A 23462-nucleotide genomic window follows, 5' to 3' on the forward strand; every position below is an offset into this window, starting at 1 on the left:
ATATAACCAAGGGACCTTTGTAGATGGCCTTTTCTCCTGATCACATAGAATTCCTGGTTAATGAAAAATGTCATTTCAGTAGGGATGCTGTTGTCTTAGAAGAAGCAATAATTAGGAAGAGGCACTAACTGTAGGGACCACAATGATAATTTAGCATGTGCAGCTGATATGGAAGGGTCAAGCTAAGAGTAGCCAGTAGCACTTTTTAATTGTATCACAGCTAAAAAAAAAAATGGAAAAGAACTGTCAGAGGAGTAAACATTCAGACCTAGCCAGGCATTGAGACATAGTCAGAATTAAACATCAATTTGTCATAAGAACATATATCCATTAAGCAGAATCTAGCTCTGTTAAGAAGCAACTATTGCATTTGGTTTAATTATTTGTCAGATTTCAATTGACTCCCTGTGAGTCAAAAGGGAAGGGCAATCCAGGGAACTACAGACCAATCAGCCTTACCTCAGTCACTGGAAAAATCATGGAGGGGATCCTCAAGGAATCCGTTTTGAAGCACTTGGAAGAGGGGAAAGTGATCAGGAATAGTCAACATGGATTCACCAAGGGCAAGATACGCCTGACCAATCTGATTAGCTTCTATGGTGAGGTAACTGGCTCTGTGGACATGGGGAAATCTGTGGATGTGATATACCTTGACTTTAGCAAAGCTTTTGATAGTCTCCCACAATATTCTTGCCAGCAAGTTAATGAAGTATGGCTTGGATAAATGGACTGTAAGGTGGATAGAAATCTGCCTAGATTGTCAGGCCCAACGGGAAGTGATCAACGCTCAATGTCTGGTTGGTGGTCAGTTTCAAGTGGAATGCCCCAAGGATCAGTTCTAGGACCCATTTTGTTCAACATCTTTATTAATGACCTGAATGAGGGGACTGATTGCACCCACAGCAAGTTTGTGGATGACATTAAGCTAGGGGGAGAGGTAGATATGTTGGTGGGCAGGGACAGAGTGACCTAGACAAATAGGAGAATTGGGCCAAAAGAAATCTGATGAGGTTCAACAAGGACAAATACAGAGTCCTGAACTTGGGACAGAAGAATCCCAAGCTTTATTACAGGCAGGGGACCGACTGGCTAAGTAGCAGTTCTGCAGAAAAGGACCTAGGGATTACAGTGGATGAGAAGTTGTAACCAAAAAGGCTAATGGCATATTAGGGTGCATTAGGAAGAGCATTTCCAACAGATCTAAATAAGTTATTCCCCTTTACCCAGCACTGGTGAGGCTGCATCTGGAGTACTGTGTCCAGTTCTGGGCTCCACACTATACAAAGGATATGGATGCACTGGAGAAGGTCTAGCAGAAGGCAACCAAAATGATTAGGGAGCTGAAGCACATGACCTACGAGGAGAGGCTGATGGATTTGGGCTTTTTTAGTCTGCCGAAAATAAGAGTGTGTGACTGGAGGTGAGGGGGAGATTCAACTTCCTGAGGATGGAGAGAGGCTGTTCTCAGTAGTGACGGATGGCAGAACAAGGAGCAATGGTCTTAAATTACAGTGGGGGAGGTCTACATTGGATATTAGGAAGCACTATTTCACTAGGACGGTGGTGAAGCACTGGAATAGGTTATCTAGGGAGGTGATGGACTCTTCATCCCTAGACATTTTTAGGTCCAGGCTTGACAAAACCCTGGCTGGGATGATTTAGTTGGGGTTGGTCCTGCTTTGGGCAGGGAGCTGGACACAATGACCTTTTGAGGTCTCTTCCAACCTTATGATTCTATGAGACATCCTGATTAAGGACATATTTATTAGGCAGAGTGGCCTCTATTCAATGTGAATACTTAATAACTTCACGCACTCATGTTTCATATTTCCATTTCATCAGCTTTGGACAGTACAAAAAATGTCATTGCCTATATTCCCGTTTTCTGTCATTTCTCCACATTCATGTTATATATCTCACATTCCAGGGCAGTACTACAGTTCAAGATCTTGTTTCATATTCCCACTGACATTTTAAAAAGATTTTTCAGCATTTCAGGATTTGGTGGTAATATCTATTCTCGTTTACAATCCCCATTTTGATTTTATGAGATACATTAAACATTTGTCATAATAAGTTAAGCCATTTAATCGAAAGCAATTAGTGTACTCCTTAGTTACAAGAAAATTCCATTAAGATATAACACAGTAAAATGAGTCATGAGATTTATGTAAAGTTTTAAAATAAATTCAGTTAAAGGTCACAAGATTATACACAGGAAAAAAACAAGTATTTAAAGACAATATTATTGTTCTTTACAGTCAAGGAGTGCCAGAGTGCTTTTTATAAGCTACTATAGAACCATAATTTTGTAAGTCTAATAGCACTAGATCAAATTAAACTCTGGGTAACTCCATTGACCCAAGTAGAGTTATACAAGGGTTAATATGGCTTATTCATTAAATCAACAATATTAAACTCTAAATAATATTATTTTACATATCAATAATTTACAACATTTCTATTTGACAATGCTGCCAAATGGGATCATCTTCATAGTAAAAATGATAGTGTAATTTTTCCATTTATTTATGGAGGGCTAATTTTGCAGTGCCTATGACTATGAAACTTGACTTATTTGCAAGATTTTCCTGTGTCGAGCCCTTGTATATTCACTGTGCATGCAATTCAGTTATTAAACAGTCATATTTTCAATGAAAATTTTCTCTATGGAATTTTGCTGTACTAATGGAGCCATTGTTTTACCATTAGTGAGCTCATATCTGAAAGAAAATGGTATAAATGTGTTTTCAATCCACTCTAGGGAAAATGATTCTAAGAAGAGTTACTTTTTGACTGCTTATTTAAATTTGTTTCTTATGTCAAGTCATTATGGGGAAATCTGAAGCTGTGGTCAGTAGGCTTATGATTCCATTTGATTTCTATTGGGAACTAAAAAAGTGCATATTATTTTTTCACACTCTAAGCATTTCCTCTGCACACCACTGTAAGACTTCTAACTCATAGTGACTGAAAAAGAAAACAGAAGTATAATGAGTCTCAAGAATATTACTAAAACCACTGTAAGAATCTAGTGATGGCACTTTATGTGGGGATATAGCCTGCCATTGTTCTACAGAAAGAATTGTGGCAAAAATCCAAGGGAATTTTACATAAAAGGAGATAGCTGACATGATCCTAGAAAAATATTAGTTAAATACAAAGTGCAGATGAATTCAGTGATATACAGTAAAACTCCATTAGTTCGGCATCCAATGCTCCGGGACTCCTGATGGTCTGGCACCATCAGGAACCCGGAAGTGCTGGGGCAGCCGGACAGGCTTCCCCCATTCAGCTGCTGCTGAAACTGACCAGCAGCTGAATTGGGGAAGCCGGGAGCAGAGCAGCTGGGGTGCTGCCGGGTTGGTCCCGTAGCGTTGCCCCTCGGGGCTGCGGGACCAACCCAGCAGGACCCCAGCTGTTCTTGGGGACGCCTGGGACAGAGCAGCTGGAGTGCTGCCGGGTTGGTCCCGCAGCGCCAAAGGACGGCGCTGCGGGACCAACCCGGCAGGACCCCACCTGCTCTGCCACAGGGGTCCCCGATTCAACCTCTGCTGAAACAGATCAGCGGCTGATTCCAGGAAGCCAGGGGCAGAGCTGCTCTGCCTGGGGCTTCCTGGAATCAGCTGCTGATCTGTTTCAGCAGCGGCTGACTTAGGGAGCCCTGGAGCAGAGCAGCTGGGGTGCTGCCGGGTTGGTCCCGCAGTGCCGAGGGGCGACGCTATGGGACCAACCCCGCAGCACCCCAGCTGCTTTGCCCCAGGCATCGGGATTCAGCCGCTGCTGAAACTGACCAGCAGCGTCAGTTTCACCAGCAGGCTGAATCCGGACGCCTGGGGCAGAGCAGCTGGGGTGCTGCCGGGTTGGTCTCGTAGCGCCTCCCCTCGGCACTGCGGGACCAACCCGGCAGGACCCCAGCTGCTCTGCCCCAGGGGTCCCCAAGTCAGCCACTGCTGAAACAGATCAGCGGCTGATTCCAGGAAGCCCCGGGCAGAGCAGCTCTGCCCCGGGCTTCCTGGAATCAGCCTCTGATCTGTTTCAGCAGCGGCTGAATCGGGGACCTCTGGGGCAGAGCAGCTGGGGTGCTGCTGGGTTGGTCCCGCAGCCCCGAGGGGCAGCGCTACGGGACCAACTGGGCAGTACCCCAGCTGCTCTGTCCCAGGCGTCCCCAAGAGCAGCTGGAGTGCTGCTGGGTTGGTGCCGTAGCGCCGCCCCTCGGTGCTGTGGGACCAACCCGGCAACACCCCAGCTGCTCTATTGCAGGCATCCCCGATTCAGCTGCTGCTGAAACTCACCAGCAGCAGCTGAATCAGGGATGCCTGGGGCAGAGCCGGACTATCAAAAGGGGGGCTATGAGGGGTCTGGGGTGGCATCCCCTCCCACCCCACTCCAGACCCCTCATAGCCCCCCTTCTGATAGTCCGGCATATTTGATAATCCGGCACCCCCTGGGTCCTAAAGGTGCTGGATTATCGGAAGTTTACTGTACTATGCTCTTCATTATATAGCAAAGATCCCTGCAGAGAATGAAACTTAGGTGAAAAGGGCAGCCCTGTAAGCTACCTGAACCAGGCCTGCTGACGGGGAGGAATGGAAGGGCAAAAGGGGAAGTTGCCCCAATGTCCAGCGATTCAAAGGGACCCTGGGCTCTGGTCACTGCAACTACTACTGCGGCAGCAGCTGGGAGTCTAGGCCATTTAACCACTGCCGGAGCACTGCACCATGCACTCCTTGTGGTTCTGAGGATTGGTGGGAGGAGGGGTACCATGTGCTGGGTGGCATTGAGGACTGGCTGTTCTTGTCCTCACCCCTTCCACCTGAGGCCCCGCCCCTGTCAGGAGTGGAGAGCCCTGCTCCCCTCACCTTACCCTAAACATGCCTATTTTGAGATAGAATGCTGCCAGCAGTGCTAATATCCACCCATGTTCTCTACCCTCTGTGCTCAGAAAGGCTAGACAGCCTTCTAGGTGGCTCTTATGCAGGTAATAAGCTCTAATAGAAAGCGTCATCGGTTCTCCTTTATCTGGGGCAGCCATTTCTTGACTTAAAGTATGTATTTACATAGTGCTCACAATAAAGTATTAGAAGATCTATACTATCACAATTCTTCTTGCTCTGTTTGTCAGTTTGGTGATCTAGCTTATAGGAGTCAGGACTATTTTGTTTTTCAGCATTAGATAGTGGATCTACTGGGTACATGTAGATGAAAATGGGAAACTGTGGGCTATATTCTATCCTTGATCCATACAAAGACCTTCCAATGATGTCACTTGGAGAGCCATACATGAACTCAAAGAAAAATACAACACTGTATTTCTCTTCAATATTACATTTTTGCACATATCTATAGTTTCAAGTCTTAATGACCTCTGTTTATGACGAAGTCAGCATAATACCTCCATAATTCGTTTCGGTATTCCACTCTTGGTATATGTAAGCCCAAACACTTAAAAAACTTTAATGTAAATCTATTGGGCTAAATTCTACCCTTAGTTAAAATGCTGGAAAAACAGGATAACTCAGCTGACTCCCATTAGATTTATATTGGTATAAATGGGAAAATAATTTGGTCCATCTATGGCAAGAACCACAGTAATGGTCACAGGTTTTCCAACCTGGATTACTTCAGTGAGGGAACCACTGGGTTATCAGCTCATTTAGCGTTCCACTTATTTAGGTGGAGTATAGATTAGGAAACTAGCTTTAAACAATGATATTTGAAAATCCTGGACATGTTTTCCAAACCAACCCCTTTGAGTAGCTGACCACAATTTTCTTTAAAAAAACCAACAAAACAAAATTTAGTCGTAAGCTTTCTATGACTGATCTCAACCTGAATTTGATTTTTGTAGACTATTTAACCAAATTTGATTTGACCTTCTTCCAGTCATATGAGCCTAAAAATGAAATAATTTTTGCACACCCCAATAAAAATTTTGGAGTTGCATAACTTAAAGGAAGCTTACTCAAGACATTTCTAAATTGCCATGATTATATTATTCATCACTGAGGAAAGAAAAGCAATTCAAATCTGAAGAAATCATCAGTGCCATTGTGAATTCTGTTACTTCAGAGAACTATCAAGAAAGATTAAGGCAACGTCTACACTCCATTCTTAAATTGACCTATGTTAGGTCAACATACAAGCATCACATTAATTACTATAGTGGCTGATATTTACACTACGCTCCTTCTGTCAATGGGAAGCATCCTCATCAGGAGCATTTTCACTAACTAAAGGGGGTAGGTATGGGGGGATTAGCGCCTGGGCTCTCTGCTTCATGCAGCTTCCCACCAGGAGCCCCCTGGCGCTTCTCATCTTCCCACTCCAAGCTAGGAGTGGGGGAGGAGAGCGACCATCTGTGACTTCTCCCCTCTGGCAGGGAGATCTCTGTCTGGAATGTGATTGGCTGCTGTGCTCCTGATGGATAGTGGGGAGTCAGGACCACAAGCTAGGCTTCCAGTGGGAACCAGTTTTGCCATTAAATTGACAAGACTGACAGTCAAAAGTCAATGTAAGGAATGCACTGTCTACTCGGACACTGCATTGCTCTACTATATCTACATAAGTCAAGGCGGTTTTATTATGTCAGCATGGCAGAGCAGTTAGATCGGCAGGTACACTCTGATTGGCCTGCGGGTGGAGGAGCGTGCAAAATCTCCTCCCACCGTGAGGGGCATGGGCATCTAGAGGGAACCACAAGTTGTTCAGAACAGCTGGTGGTTCTTTCTGGGGAGGTGTTGGGGGCAAAGACTTCACATGCTCACCCACCTCCAGACCAATCAGGGTCTGTGGGCAGGGATGCAGGAAGTGTTTTGGCCCTGCCCCATTTGCCTGAGGCCCTGCCCTTTCTAGGGCAGCCCACGGCTACTTAAACATTTCTGAAGTGGCCCCTGCTCAAAAATTATTGCCCACCCCGGGTGTAGATAGACAAGGCCTAAAAATAAAGTCTTGGAAGGAGAACAAACACTACTACAGTCTATACTGAGCTCTGAGAAATAGTGTAAAGTGCAAATTACTTACAACTCGCCATTTCTGAGAAGGGCTTCTTCATAATTAATTAACTATTCCAGTAATTCATACTTAAAGGCATTAGTAACGTCCCCTCTGAGCTACTGTAGTATATGAGTGACCACCCAATTTACTTAGTTGTAATGATAACTGGGTAGTCAAATAATTTACAGTGACTTTATGACATTTTTAGAAAATGTATAGTACATATTGGAACATCTGCAGTTGAATTTTCCCCCTTCAAGAGGCCCTAACGTAAAATGTGTCATTGTTAAAATGGCTTTGGTCGTAGGCATTTTAAAATGCTCTGCAGAGCTTTTTTTGCTTTTTAATTTTCTTCCTACCCCAAACTCTCTCCAACTCTCTGGTTAAATAAATTGCAAAAAATAATATTAATGCAATGTAAATGTTGAGAAATCAAGCATACAAAACTCAGGAAAATAATAAATTAAAGTTATAACATTAAGTCAGCCACATTCAACATGTTATTCATTTCTATTTTTGATTTTTAAAATAGCTATGATAATATACAGGATTATAGTTTATAATGTTAAATGTATACAGAATTATAACAATTTATACCGTGTTGCAGATATGCATGTAATGAATAGCATAAACATATAAGACAAAATTCTAGGCCCAGTTAACAGTGTTGAAGCCGTTTAATCAGCTTCTTGTAATGGCTAGCTGACCTTGTCATGTTATCCTTCATAGCCTTCAGTATAAGCAGCATGCTAGAGTGTGAAGAGAGGTGAGCCACAACTTCTAGACAATCCCCAGCTTCTGGAATGACTCAAGGGGATTAGAGGCAGGAACATGGAGAACAGATCAGCCCAAAGGCTACCTTCTGTTTGTGGGAAACTAGTATAGCAAGAATTGCCTCCTTTCCCAATTCTCACAGAGTGCCAAAGGCTCAGCATTGCCAGCAGCGCACTATAGAAAAGCCTGTAGAATTTCCATATTTGAGGACTTGACTCATCAACAGTTAGGTTGCAACAATTCTTTCTTTCTTTCTTTCTTTCTTTCTTTCTTTCTTTCTTTCTTTCTTTCTTTCTTTCTTTCTTTCTTTCTTTCTTTCTTTCTTTCTTTCTTTCTGCATTTAAGTTAACTGCACTATAATATTTGTACATGGCACAGAGCTCTATAAATTTCTCCAATTTGTTGATATTCTGGAAATCCTCATTGACACCTTAATTAATTTACAACTCTGTGACTATACTGCCAGCACTATGGTTATATGTTTGTAAATGCTTCTCCACAAAACAGTAAAACAATGGTGAAAAAATTCACAATTCCATGTTGGGCGATCCCATTATAGGGCTATTTACTATGTACAGTGGGGGTTTCAGGATGAGCTGTTCAGGTCTAGTGTTAGCGAGGAAACCTTGCTTGATTGGAAGGCAATGTCAACATTTGACATTTCAGATGATTCTGACGCTTTTGCGTAAACATGGGGTTTCCTGGTTCTTCTTCCGACTCAGAGCCTGTCCAATATTTTGACCGGCCAAGACAGTTTTGGAGGCTTCCGTGCTGAAAGAGGCTGTGCTGCTTAGCACGTGGCTGGGACAGCCTTTCTCCAGCCCCCAGGCGAGCCCTGAGCCGCTCTCGAGCTCGCCTCTCTCACCAACACTCCGCGAGCCCACATCAATACTGGGGCCCCCGCCCACCGTGGTAAGGGCCTGTCCGTGGTGGTGGCGGCGAACGCTCCTCACCGCCCCCTGGGGGCGCAACACTCGCCCCGCTCCGCGCCTCTCCTCAGCTCCCGGATCCTTCGCTCGCGGCTGGGAGGGAAAGACCCGGGCTGAGCGCCCCCCGGGGAGGCTTTCCCCGCCGGCGGAGTGTCGCTGGGGCTGCCGGCGGTGCTAAGCGTGCGGGCAAGGGTGCCCGCTTCCAGCCGCGGGGCCGTCCCCGGGGGAGCTGAGGTGCGTGGCACGAGGCGTGTCCCTGGCTGGCCACGGCGCGGGACTCACTCGCTGCTCTGCTGCCTTCCAGGTGGCTGCACCGAGCCATGAAGCGCGCCCTGCTGAAGATGTTCCAGCCGCGGGAGAAGGCGGCGTGCGGCTTCTACCAGGGGGTCGTGTGCGAGGCCGATGCTGCCTCCCTAGCCTCGCAGGACGTCTTTAAGGTCGGTGCGGGGACGGCGCGGGGAAGGTTCGGCTGCGGGGTGGGGGTGAGTTGTCTAAAGTGAGGGCGTGGGAGAGGTAGGGGGCAAAGCTTGGAGGAGTTAGATTGTTACTGATCAATGTCAGCAGCCCTCCTTTTCCCTCCCTCTACACCCACTTCCCCCACCACACACACTGTATTGCCGGGGGTAACAGTCCCAATGTACAGCCCGGGGAAGGAAGGAAAAAGACGCTTGAAAACTTGCCAGCAGTAATGGTGCAGCCTGTTGATCCCCAGATATTGGCTAAGAGACTGGATATTAGCTATTAGGACATGAAGAAGAGTGTGGCTTGAAGGCATGTTTCTTTCACCCACAAAAATTGACCCACTACAAGATGTTGCCTCACCCACCTTGTGTCTTTTGAGAACTTTCCAAAGTTTGATCTTAGGCTACTTGGTATATTTTGGCATGGAACAGTGACAATTTGGGTTTTAACAGAATGCAGGCTTTGAATTTTTTAATCTCAGTGTTTACTCTCATTAAATAAAGATTGTTTCATCCCTTCTGTTGTTTGACATGCACCCTATAATTTCCCACAATTATGAAATTTTAAATTTATAAAATTGCAAAAAAGCTTAAAATATAAACATTGAGAATATTCAATTGTATATCTATCTATCTATCTATCTATCTATCTATCTATCTATCTATCTATCTATGCAGAATAACAGAATATTCCATTCAACAGGAAAGATAAAGAGATTATATAAAATATTCCCAAATACACGTTGCATCTATAGCTAATCTATACTCAGAGGTATGATTCCCAGCTCTCACAGATGTACCCACATTAAAGATAATGGAGCAAGTAATTAAGGAAATCATCTGCAAACACTTGGAAGATAGTAAGGTGATAGGGAACAGCCAGCATGGATTTGTAAAGAACAAATCATGTCAAACCAATCTGATAGCATTCTTTGATAGGATAATGAATCTTGTGGATAAGGGAGAAGAGGAGGACGTGATATACCTAGATTTTAGTAAGGCATTTGATACTGTCTCGCATGATATTTTTATCAATAAACTAGGCAAATACAACTTAGATGGGGCTACTATAAGGTGGGTGCATAACTAGCTGGATGACCATTCTCAAAGAGTAGTTATTAATGGTTCACAATCCTGCTGGAAAGGTATAACAAGTGGAGTTCCGCAGGGGTCTGTTTTGGGACTGGTTCTGTTCAATATCTTCATCAACAATTTAGATATTAGCATAGAGACAGGGGCGGCCTGTGAGCCTAGGCAAACTAAGCAGTTGCCTAGGGCGCCGCTGGCCCGGGCTCCCGATGATGACATCACGGCCATTGACAGCTGTGCAGGCGGGGGGCGCTAATCGTGCCTTCCGCCTGGGGCGCCAGCTGCCACAGCCAGCCTCAGACTGCTCCTGCATAGAGAGTACGCTTATTAAGTTTGCAGATGAAACCAAGCTGGGAGGGGTTGCAACTGCTTTGGAGGATAAGGTCATAATTCAAAATGATCTGGACAAATTGGAGAAATGGTCTGAGGTAAACAAGATGAAGTTTAATATGGACAAATGCAAACTACTCCACTTAAGAAGGAACAATCAGTTTCACACATACAGAATGGGAAGCGACTGTCTAGGAAGGAGTATAACAGAAAGGGATCTAGCGGGTCTAGTGGACCACGAATGAAATATGAGTCAACAGTGTGACACTGATGCAAAAAAAGCAAACATGATTCTAGGATGCATTAACAGGTGTGCTGGAGCAAGACACGAGAAGTCATTCTTCCACTCTACACTGCTCTGATTAGGCCTCATTTGGAGTGTCCAGTTCTGGGCACCACATTTCAAGAAAGATGTGGAGAAATTGGAGAAGGTCCAGAGAAAAGCAACAAGAATGATTAAAGCTCTAGAGAACATGACCTGTGAAGGAAGACTGAAAGAATTGAGCTTGTTTAGTTTGGAAAAGAGAAGATTGAGAGGGGACTTGATAGCAGTTTTCAGGTATCTAAAAGGGTATCACAAGGAGAAGGGAGAAAAATTGTTCTCCTTGGCCTCTGATGATAGGACAAGAAACACTGAGCTTAAATTTCAACAAGGGAAGTTTAGGTTGGACATTAGGAAAAAGTTCCTAACTGTCAGGCTGGTTAAACACTGGAATAAATTGCCTAAGGAGGTTGTGGAATCTCCATCACTGGAGATATTTAAGAGTAGGTTAGATAAATGTCTATCAGGGATGGTCTAGACAGTACTGGGTCCTGCCATGAGGGCAGGGAACTGGATTCTATGACACCTCGAGGTCCCTTCCAGTCCTAATATTCTATGATTAGCTCCAGCAGAGCTAGTGAATTAAAAAATAGCAGAGTAGATAAAGTATCATGTGCTGTAACTCAGGCTAGCCACTCAAGTATGTAACTCTCTAAGCCCCATGTCCATGTACCCACAAGTATATTACTGTTTCTGGCATGCTAGCTTGTACAGAGTTACCATGGTATGTCTATGCACAATGGGAATCACAGACAGCTCCCAGCTCAAACATAGGCATAGACGATACATAATTGGAGTAGTCTGAAGTTTCTAGTGCCAGAAAATATGTGAACTTGCAAGTGTGTCTAGACTACAGGTTTTTTTTTTTAAAAAGTGGCCTTTTTTCGAAAAAAACTTCCCCTGCGTCTAGACTGCCACCACATTCTTTTGAAATTAAATTGAAAGAACATAGCAGTTTGTCGACCGCGGTAAACCTCATTTTACAAGGAAGAATGCCTTTTTTTGAAAGTGCTCTTTTGAAAAAAGGCGTTCTTGAATGCAAACAGGGCTTTTTCGAAAGAAGTGGTTGCAGTCTAGACGCTTTCTTTCGAAAGAGGCTTTTTCGAAAGAATCTTTTGAAAAAGCCTCTTTCAAAAGAAGCTTGTAGTCTAGACGTACCCTAATAGAAAACAATGACTGAGAAGAAAATTCAGGTAAGTCAGGACTGAAACATTACCATCTGTGCCTTCTACTTCTCACTCCAGTATTAAGGCTCCTTGAGCCTGAATGTCATTTCATGGGCACTAGTGTTACACTATTGTAATTCCATCTTGAATAGAATTACTTTTGATATACACCAATGTGAGTAAAAGGAGAATCTTGTTGTAAATTGATACATTTAGACTAGACCATTATGACAATTGAAGTTGTGTGAGTATACAAGACAGACAAAAATGATAAAATGCTACATGTGTAGTTAAGGTCATTCTGTATTATTTAAGAAATAATATGTAATTAATTTCTTTACCGTAATACACGTACACCAGGAAGGTTGGAATTTCCTGATTTTTGAATACTTAATTGTGGAACCTTAAATTTTTCTTAACTCTGTGTGTGTGTGTGTGTGTGTGTGCGCGTGCGCATGCATAAAAATATATATACAATTTGTGTGCGTAACAGAACCCTTATTTTTATAATCTTGCCTTCAAGAGCTGTTATTTTCATGTTAAAGACCCTTTCAGTACTGATATCCCCTGCTTTTTATCACTTTCTTCAGATAGCACTCTGGTAGATGGTCTATGTGCCTTAGGTCCCAATCCTGCAAGTACATGTTTAATTCAGTTCACCTTAGTAGTCTTACTGAGGTCCTATATGGGCTAGAATTGTGCTTCATGGGGCTGGAGGAGAATTCCACGAGAATAATCAGGCTATGTCTACACAGCAGCATTATTTCGGAATAATAACGCGCATCTACACTGACAGCAATTATTCTGAAATAATGTTGAGGTGGAGGACGTCTTACTCTGACTCCTGTAATCTCATTTCATGAGGAGTAAGGGCAAAGCCAGATTTAGGAAGTGCAGGGCCCAATTTGAACCATTTTGGCGCCTCCCCCCCATCCACCCAGGATTTTTTGTTGAGCAAAAAAAAAAACCCCCACTCACACAAAGGACAACCACACACAAATATCACATCAGAAGTAGATCTGATCAAAATGTATACCAATGTAGTTGAACGTTTTAAAAAAATGCCATCCTTTATTATGCAAAATTTTACACAAAATTAAATCAGTTTCCTTAACTGTGGGTCAAATATTTTCAATTGCAAACTATCCAATTTTTTCAATAAAGTTTAATTTTTAAAAAGTTACCAGAGAGCGCTGCAGTTGTCTGTTACATTGATTTACTTTTTAAATAGCAAAAATGGAGTCTTTGTTAAGAAAGTGTCAGTTCTGTGGTCAAGTTCCAGTCCTTAGTGATTTCAGCACCAATGATTTCACTAGGTAATATGGTACCTCACCACACCGTTTGCCTCCTTTGCACTGCCCTTCAATACATTGCCTGCATGTTGAGCCCAAGGTCAGTCTACACAAGATTTTATCAATGATTTTTGCTCAAGCGATCACTGAGACAAGTCAAGGACTTTCAATTGATTCTAGTCAGCTCTGCCTTTAAACACTGGATAAAAAGGGTCAGATATAATCGAGGATTCCCAAATAGACTCTACACCGCCAGAAATAAAACCTGTTTCCATCTTCTGTGACTTTCAGTTAGATGTGACAGTTGATTAACAGATGGCAGTAGATCGCTCATTCAGACCACTGGCTGATAATAGTTAGTCACCCTGACCAGTCATTAACCAGAGTCATGGACTAACCCTACTCTCCATTGTCTCTATGATTCTCTAATGACCTGTGACAAAAAAGGAGGGTGGAAAGGGAAACTGAAGGAAGAGACCTCTCTAAATTCACCAATCAAAGAGCAGTATTGCCAACCCAAAAATCACAAGGAACGCCTACACAAAGTTATGAGACTGGTCTACAAATCATAAGATTTTTTTAAAAATAAAACATGTTGGATTTTTATTGGCCTTTTGTTTGAGTATTTCGGGTTCATGTTTTAAAGCTTTCCTCCTTAGCTGTAAGGCCCAGAAGTATAGAGAACTTTTTTTTTAAATGAAAGCTGAGATTCCTACATAATCAATTGACTCCAGGTCTTTAAAAAACACCAAATGTTTTGAGACTCATGGTAAAACAATGGAGGAATTCTTGTGAGCCCATACTTTGCCCACAGTATAAATAAAACACACACACACACAATATCTTCTCCACTAAACATCCTAATGAGATACTGCAAATGAGGAACTGAATTCAAATGAGGAAATGAGCTCCTGATATGAACAGGTATCAACCTAGTTTTTCATGTTTGAGATGGGTTACCAGGAATCATACATGACAATATGAAATCTTTCTACTCTCAAGTCAGCATAGTCACAAAACACCTATAATTTTGATCTATGCATTTATTGGATAGTGAAAGAGAAAGGAGGGGAATTAGTGTAGATAAATGTTCAAATTAAAAAAAAGCCTGAAGGAATTAGGACAGGGCTCCTACATCTCACATTCAGAACTGACTAGGACACTTATGACTAGATTTTCAAAGGTGTGTAAAGATTAGATAGATATCTTTGAAGATCTGAGTTGGCAACTGTCTCTTTAGGACCGTGGTCCCCAACACGGTGCCCGTGGGCGCCATGGTGCCCGCGGGGGCATTTCCATGCGCCCGCCAGGTGCTCGGGGCTGGCCTGGCACCGGGCGCATGGCGGGGGGAGCGCCGGCCCCGGGCACGCGGCGCTGGGCGGGGGGAGCGCCGGCCCCGGGCGCGCGGCGCTGGCGGGGGGAGCACCGGCCTCGGGCGCGCAGCGCTTGACAGGGGGAGCGCCGGCCCCGGGCATGCAGCTATGGGGGGGGGCCGCCCCCGGGCATGCGGCTATGGGGGGGGGCTGCCCCCGGGGCGCAAGTGTCCCCGGCGGGCGAACGGCCACGCCCCCTGGCGCCCGGCGGGCGAACGGCCACGTCCGCTGGCACCCGACAACCTCGAAAGGTTGGGCACCACTGCTTTAGGAGCTTAATTACCTTTGAAAATCTGAGCTTAGATTTCCAAGTCCAATTTTCAAAAATGACTTTAGTCACATAAGTGCTTTTGAAAATTTTAACTGGGGGCCTAAAGAGACAAAAATAGACAAAAGGCAGGAGATATGGTATTCCTTTTAAAAATGTGACATCTATTTTTGACTAAATTTTATATTATTTTTCTCCCACGGGTAACTGATCCCTCCATCCCCCTCACTATGCCACACTCCCCCCCCCCCCACCTTCCTGCAGATCTATCATCTTATGCATGTGCAAGATCTGTGAGAGCCGTCCCATGACTCTGCAGTTAGTGTCTGCTGGCTTCTGGGTGGTGTCTCAATGCTGCCACATTCACCTCCAAAGAGTGGGCTTTCCCAAAGCAAGCCCTTGCTGCAGACCCCCAAGGCATCCACAGGTCCAGTCTCCTTTCAATGGGCTCACTTCCCAGGGCTCATTGATCTTGGATCTGGCTTCTATCCCCTCTCCAACCTTTGCAACTGCCCAGAGGTGCTCACCTTCCGCCTTATCCATTCCCACCTCATTCACCCCACAGGGACAATCTCTGCCTCACTTGTCTTAGGGACTATTCTACCGAGATGCAATATAAAGTTTCCATGTAAAAGGACTCAATACAAAGCTAAAAACTTCAATGAGAGAATGATTATTACAGAGATGTGTCTACATCTGCTGCAGGGAGACACCTCTGCCTGCCTTCACCCCTCTCCCTCAGAGTCTACAGCCCCATTGCAAAGCAGGGGAGTGGAAGGAAAGAGGCTGAGGCCCATCAATGGGACTGAAGCAGTCATGAGCAAGCCATGCCTGGGAGCCATTCTCCTGTCCATTGATGGTGCAGTGTTGCTTCAGGCACGCTGAAATGCAGTCACCTCTAGGGTGGGCTGGACAGCTGTTTAACACCTGCACAAGGTTTCAGGAAGGGGGCAGAGCGGGCTGCCTTCCTGCAGAGCCCCCATCAGAACTACCATGCCCTCCTGGCTTAGGAAAAGAATAAACAGGAGGACTGGAAATTAACCCACCCAGTCTCATGTCCCCTAGGCAGGGAATGAGCCATCTACATTAGGCCCCAGCTGGAGTATCATGTCCAGTTCTGGGCGCCACATTTCAGGAAACGTGGAGAGACTGGAGAAAGTCCAGAGAAGATCAACACAAATGATGAAAGGTCTAGAAAACATGAGATAAGAGGCAAGGCTGAAGAAATTGGCCTTGTTTACCTTGGAAAAGAGAAGACCGAAAAGGGACATGAGAGCAGCTTTCAAGTATCTAAAAAAGTATCATAAGGAGGAGGAAGAAAAATTGTTCTGCTTGACCTCTGAGGTTAGGATGAGAAGCAATGGGCTTAAATTGCAGCAAGGGAGGTTAGGTTGGACATTAGGAAAAACTTCCTGCCTGTCAGGGTGGTTAAATACTGGAATAAATTGCCTAGTGATATTGCGGAATCTCCATCACTGGAGATATTTAAAACCAGGTTAGATAGACACCTGTCAGGGATGAGCTAGGACAACTCAACTTTGGAAGCCCCAGGGGCCACACGGATACTTACAGAACATGCTGAGGGCCTCAACTTAAGTGTGGTTGCATATGCAAGCAAATATATACAAATAGCTTCTCTCACACTGACAGGCATGAATACAAAGATTAAGGCAAGACTACACAACACACAGGCCCCATTTAAGTCAGTTCTGCTGATATTAATAAAATGCAATATTTACCAGATCTCTACCCATGTGACAGCACTTTTCATGAGCAATGACAGTGCAAGAATTTAACTACTGAAACACATATCAACAGAAGATCATTACACTGACTACTTTTTTTTTCGGCTCCCACTCGCCGGCCACGTGTTGATCCCCACATAAACCCAAACTGCACCGCGGGGCACAAACAAACTGGCCTTAGGCAGCATACCAAGTTATTAATAAATATTTTATAAACCTTGACCTTTTCTCTCTGCTGCCATGTCTCCTCTCCTTGCGCCATCATCTCCCCCAGTGCCTGCTGCCCCCCAACTCCTCACCCTCCTGACTCCTGCCCTTCTCACTGCCCTCAGCCTTCCTGAGACCTGCTCCCCTCCACCAGCCCTTCTCTCCCCCCTGTGCCCACTCCTCCAGTAGCCCCACTCTGATCATGTGAGCTACTCCTCTTCTAACACCTCTCTCTACACACTTGCCCTGCCTCTCTCCTCTGGTGCTGGTCCTTTCCCTGCAGGTGTCTGCCCTTCCACTTCACCCCAGACTCCCCTGGCACCTGCACCTTCCCTTACCCCTGCACCCTCCAGATGCCTCCCCCTTCCCTTACTGCCCCTCTACCCCCTTTTCCCCGATACCAATCCCCTCACCACTCTCTGCCCCATTCCCCTCTTGCTCCTCTGTGCCCTCACACATACCTTGCTCCATTTCCACCTTTCTCATGCCCACCCCTCTTTTCAAGCCTTCACCCAGCACCTCTCCCTCTAGTCCCCAATGCCCTTCCCCTCTCCCAGCATCATCCTGTCCCCCCTCCCACTGACACCTCCCCTCCTGCCCTTTCCCTCATTGTCTGCACTTGGCTCCCTGGCATTTGTCTCTCCTGCACCCTGTCCCTTGGTGCCTTCCCATCCCCTGCCCCCCCGCCCAAGCCCCTTCTCCTTCCACCCCGCCCCCGCTGCCTCCTCTCCTCCGCCCAAGCCCCTTCCCTTCCCCCGCCGCTGCCTTCTCTTTCTCTCCCCCCCTCCCCCACTGCTGCCTTCGCCACACGAGCGTTCCCTACCTTCTGCCTTTCCTGTTGCGGGGCCGGAGGCTGCGCTCAGGTCCCGGAGGCCTAACCCGAAGCCAGCGATGCCCCGCAATGTGCTTCCCAAGAGTTTCAAAATCCCGGGCCATGTCGTCACGTCACGGCCCGGGCGTCCTCCCCGCCCACGTGCAGCGCCGCACATGGACAGCAGCAGGTGACGAGGAGGAGCCGTGTGCGTCAGGGACATTTTGAGGCCAAGGGAGACGCTCTGGAGGCGGGGTGGAGGGACGCACGGGGGGACCGACGGGGGGCCAGGGCCCGCTCCGGGCAGAGCCGAGGGAGAGACCCAGCTCCACATAGTGGTGGACCAGGGCCCCGGCTTTGTAACTCGCCGGCACTTCCGGGTGCATGAGGTGGGGGGCCCCCTTAGGCGCGGGACCTGATTCGGCCTAATCAGTTGAATCGGCCTAAGGCCGGCCCTGAGTAAGGGAAGGCAAAGGAAGAGCGCTCTTCCTTTGACTTCCCGCTGTGTAGACAGTACCAAAAGCCGAAATAAGCTATTTTGACTTAAGCTACACAATTGATGTAGCTCAAGTTGCATAGCTTATTCTGACTTTAACCTTGCTGTGTAGATGTGCCCTCACAGTGTGGGGTTGCCATCATTGTCCTCACATTGTTCCTATTCCAAGACCTAGCACAGAAACTGTGCCGGGGTAGGAAAGGCAGAGTTTGTGTTGTGGACACCAGCACTACCTAAGATTTAGATTGTTCCTGACAGTGGACCTGCCTGCTGAGGGATAGCCCTCAAATGATAGTGGCTCTTAGCTATTGTAATGTATGCCAGGAGTTATGCCAGCTCCCCAGAGCAGCCTAGAATTCTGAAGGTACAAACCCTCTTTCCTTGAACTGTGACTTTGAAGCACAACCCAAAATCATTCTCAACCTCAGTGTAAAGTTTTGTACAGGGAAATGGTCAAAATTATTTATTTTCCTTCATAATTAAATTATTTTTCCCTGGACAGAAGAGAACAGAATAAGGATGTTAGATAGTGAATAATAGAATAGTCAACTAACCGCATGAAATCTTAGAGGTTAGTCGACTATTCTATAATCCCCAGAGTTCGAGGTCAGCAGCCAGTGTGTTCCGGCCCCACTCCTGTGGAGTCCCCTTCTATATCAGAGGCAGCAGTGTGGGGTGCCAGGCGGGAGCTGGTCCGTGAGGGGAGCCAGTTTAAAAATAGAGGCAGTAATGTGGGGTGGCAGCAGCTCCTGTGTGTGTGTGCGGGGGGAGGAGGTCCCAGCTTCCCACAGACAGAGGCTGGAGCAGCCTCTGTCCGTGGGGAGCTGGGAACCCCCACAGATGGGCTGCTGCCATGAAGCAGCCTCTTTACATGTCCGGCTACGGACAGAGGCTGCATTGGCAGCAGTCCCTGTCTGCTGGGACCCCCTGTGGATAGAGGGGCTGCTGCTGGAGCAGCCTCCCCTGCCCCCCCATCCCATGCTGACAGAGGCAGTAGTATGGGGTGGGAGGAGGCAGGTGGCACCATGGAGACGGTGCTGGGGGGAATCAGCTTTTAAGCTGACTCCCTCCAGCACTGGCTCCTGTTTTTCCTGCCTTGCTGCCTCTAATAAAGAGGCAGCAAGGGGGGAAGCAAGTAGTCAACCAGACTAACCAATAAGCCTAGGCTACTCGTCTACATCCCTAGAACAGAATGGAGGCAGGTGGGTGGAAAGATCTCTGACCTTGGGCAGAAGGGAAAACAGTTGAGTCTGGAGATTATTTACAGTTTTGTTAAATTAATTTTATTGCTCATCTAAGGCTTGATTCTGCACTCTTTGAAGTCCGTGAGAGGCTTTGCCATGGACTTCAATGGAGCAGGATCTGTTTCCTTCAACATGGAGCTAAGCAACTGGTGATCTATAGGGTGCATCTACACTAGCCCCCTAGTTTGAACTAGGGAGGCTAATGAGGGCAACCGAAATAGCAAATTCATTCCACAAGGAGTAACAGCTAATTCAAATTAGGGGTTTACTTCAAACTCCCGTTTCACTGCCGCGGGTAGTTAATCTGGGTTAGTCAGATTCCAAAATGGCGACTGCCCGGGAACATGCTAATGAAGCGTGGGATATTTAAATCTCGCACTTCATTTGCAATTTCGGTTGCCCTCATTAGCCTCCCTAGTTCGAACTAGGGGGCTAGTGTAGACATACCCATAGAGGTGTTTGGTTATAGCAACTGCAAAGAACATACTCATTTTAGCTTTTTAATATGGCTTATTTTATGCATTTTCAGGCTGTAAGGCAGGAGATATAACATGAAAATTATACAACAATTCACATGGCATTTTTTATTTTAATTGTTTGCCATTCTTTTTAGCAAAAGGGAAAATTAGAAGTTGGAATAAGGAAGTTGAATCTTTTAAATATTGTATTTCATGTTTTGTTTGATGTTGAGTATCTGTTTTCTAATTTTCTGTTGTTAGCTGGTTTACAGTTGGTTGATTCATTTTGTTTGTCTTTTGTATATTGAAAGCCCAAATCAATTATAAAATTTTATATGATATGTCAATAAAAAAGTTTAACATTTTCAGAAACAACTGTTTTACTTTTAGAAATTAATTTTATGCAAAGGTTAGGAACAAATCATACATTTATATTTGAAATATTATGAAAAACGTGCAAAAGTTTTATTAAAAGCAATGTAACTCACACAACTGCTTCTGAAACTGACAGGCAAACAAAACAGAAAAAAATTATCGTGAGCTGCTTTTTAATATGTGTTGTTACTAAAGCCTACTTACTGGAAAAAGAGAGACAATTACTATACTTGAATCCAAAATTAGATGATTTCAGATGGAAGTGCTTGCAGATTACGGAGTTTTATTAAGAAAAATCGTTCTGGACTAAGCAAATTGGATGAACTGAATGCCACTCCATTGCATCATGCTGCAGGAGCAGGTCAAATAGAATTAATGGAGATGATTATAGATGATTCTTCCAATGAAGGTAATAAATAATTCAATATTTTTCTGTAACAAATAAAAATAGTTAAATAAATACATTTGTAACTTCACTGGTATAGACTGGTGTTTGAATTTATTGCTTCCATTTTCACAGTGGAATCATGATTTCCTTAATATTTGTTTTGGTAACTTTGCTACATGTCCATCTTTGTACTTCTCTACTGTAGTATGTTGACAGTTTTAATGTAACATTTTCTCTCAATAATTACATAATTAATTAAATGTAATTAATTTATTATGCAAATGTCAATATGGTAATAGCAGCAAGAATCTTTCACTGTTGATAATTTATTTAAACAAAATTACAAACCAACGCAATGAAAGAGAACTAAATCTCTACTGACATTATGATATTTAATAGGAAAATCAGTTCTCTATTAACTACATCAGAACATTTGCCCGCTACATGTTTATTGTAGTGTTTACCTTTTTTTTTTTTAAACTTTTGACCTAGCACTCAATGTGATGGATTCCTTTGGAAACACCCCACTGCACTGGGCCGCCAAAAGAAACCAGGCTGAAAGTGTTAAATTACTTCTCAGCAGAGGAGCTAACCCCAACATTCTAAACTCCAGTATGATGGCACCTCTTCATCTAGCTGTCCAGTCCCTTCACAATGAAATAGTTAAGGTGAGATTATAGAACAAGTAAATATACATGAATAAATGGCTCAAGAGCCAGCTGGTAGTGGACACAGTGTCATTAGCTGTATGTGAAATTACAACTGTACAAATTAACCCACAAGAGGCTTATATCCCTGAAAATTTAGCCCTTTGTGTTCTTCATATGACAGGAATGTGATCTGGCATGTGGCACTCACAAAAGATATAATCTGCACTGAGATATGATTTATCAACAAAGTTATCATGGAGATGTGTTCTGACAATGGTTTTAGTAAGAAAACTTGATTTTTAGTAAAAATATTTTATAACCATTTTGAAAACAATTTCAATATAAATATTAATAAAGCTGAAATCAAAATATTGCAAAATATTATGAAAAAATGTCACAAAAATGGGACTATTCCAAATCCTGTGAGACAAACAACTTCGAAACTTTTAGAAAAACTATTTCTTGATTTTTTGACTAGGCATATTTCACTCCATATCCTAGTTAGGTACCTGTACGGGTAGAATTCTGAAAGTTATAACAGGAGCAGAAAAATCACTTTTCAGAATTGAATCCAAACTTTTCCAATAGCTATCGCAAACACAAAAAGGAATACAATACCTCTGTATTCCATAATGTAAATAAAAGTTCTGTAAGAGGTCAAAGATTTCCCTAAGCAGCTGCCAACTCCTCCTTCCTCCTCATAACTTTTGCAATGCACATATGTACTGTTGGTTAAAAACAAATATGGAACATGTTGGGATATGAAAATTAAGTTCTGGATTTGAGTATAAATTAATCTTCAGGACTCTCTACAAGTCTACTCGTGTTTAAACATATGCTTTCATGTCATTCCCCTTGCTCTCCTGTATTCAAACTAACTCTCCTTTTGTTTCTTTTTCCAAAAGCTAGTTAATGTGTCAAATTCTCCAGTGCAGACAAAGCATATGGGAGCTATTGGAAAGGGAAATAAGCAAGAAAAAACACAAAAAGAGAAATACAGATAATATATAGAGATATTTAACTTTTTCAGAATTCCCATAATCCATTGCTTTTTAGAACTGTGCTGGTAACTTTGAGCAATGTACCCTGATGGCAGTAGAAATGGAGTGGTATATAGTTCAGTTCAATGTGAACACAGAGCAAAATTGAATCAGAACTTGACTGAAAATAGTATAGCTAGTGCGGAGTCACTTTACTGCTGGTGCATACAACAGTATTGCCCCACTAGTTCAATTACTAGTGATTCTTCAGTTAGACATGACCTGGACTACTCTTACCTATATCTTCTTGTATTGTGGTACATATACCTGGAACTCCTTTCCTCTCCTTCCATTACTCTTCTTTATTCTGCCTGCAATTGGTTCTCATCAAATAAAGTATTAATAGTAAGAAAAATACCCTATGCATTATAAGCAATTACATAGTTAAGCTATTAGCCAGGATGGGCAGATATGGTGTTCCTAGCAAGAAGCAGGGAATGGGCAACAGGGGAACACTTGGGCTATGTCTACACTACAGGGTTTTTGTGCGTGGAGCATCCGCACCTCAAGCTTGTTTTTGCGCAAAAAAAATATATATCTACAGTAAAACTCCATTGGTCTGGCATCCAACTCCTGATGGTCCGGCACCATGAGGAACCCGGAAGTGCTCTGGCTGCTAGACAATTGGAGCTGCTCTGCGCCTGGCTTTCCCGATTCAGCCGCTGCTGAAACTGACCAACCCAGCAGCACCCCAGCTGCTCTGCCCCAGGCGTCCCCAAGTCAGCCGCTGCTGAAACTGAAGGGCAGCTGGGGTGCTGCCGGGTTGGTCTCACAGCGCCGAGGGGCGGCGCTACCAGACCAACCCAGTAGCACCCCAGCTGCTCTGCCCCAGGTATCCCCGATTCAGCCGCTGCTGAAACTGACCAGCAGTGGCTGAATCGGGGACGCCTGGGGCAGAGCCGGACTTTCAGAAGGGGTGGCTCTGAGAGGTCTGTGGTAGCATTCCAAAAAGAAATAACAAAATGTTTTTTAAGTACATTAGAAGCAGGAAGCCTGCTAAAAAACCTGTGGGTCCCCTAGAAGATCGAGATATAAAAGGAGCAATCAA

The 23462-nt window shown here is 44.5% G+C and overlaps 1 protein-coding gene across 1 annotated transcript in view; it reads left to right on the top strand.

Moving 5' to 3' along the window:
- The first annotated feature begins 7487 nt into the window (after positions 1-7487).
- TRPA1 (transient receptor potential cation channel subfamily A member 1) overlaps positions 7488-23462 on the top strand; it is a 73990-nt gene continuing 58015 nt past the window's right edge. The window contains exons 1-3 of the mRNA XM_075920527.1: positions 7488-9136; positions 20583-20745; positions 21217-21392. Of these exons, the coding sequence (XP_075776642.1) occupies positions 9020-9136; positions 20583-20745; positions 21217-21392 (456 nt within the window). The 5' untranslated portion in view covers positions 7488-9019. The remainder of the gene's footprint in view (positions 9137-20582; positions 20746-21216; positions 21393-23462) is intronic.

Source organism: Pelodiscus sinensis, chromosome 2 (assembly GCF_049634645.1).
Source record: "Pelodiscus sinensis isolate JC-2024 chromosome 2, ASM4963464v1, whole genome shotgun sequence".
NCBI lineage: Eukaryota > Metazoa > Chordata > Testudines > Trionychidae > Pelodiscus > Pelodiscus sinensis.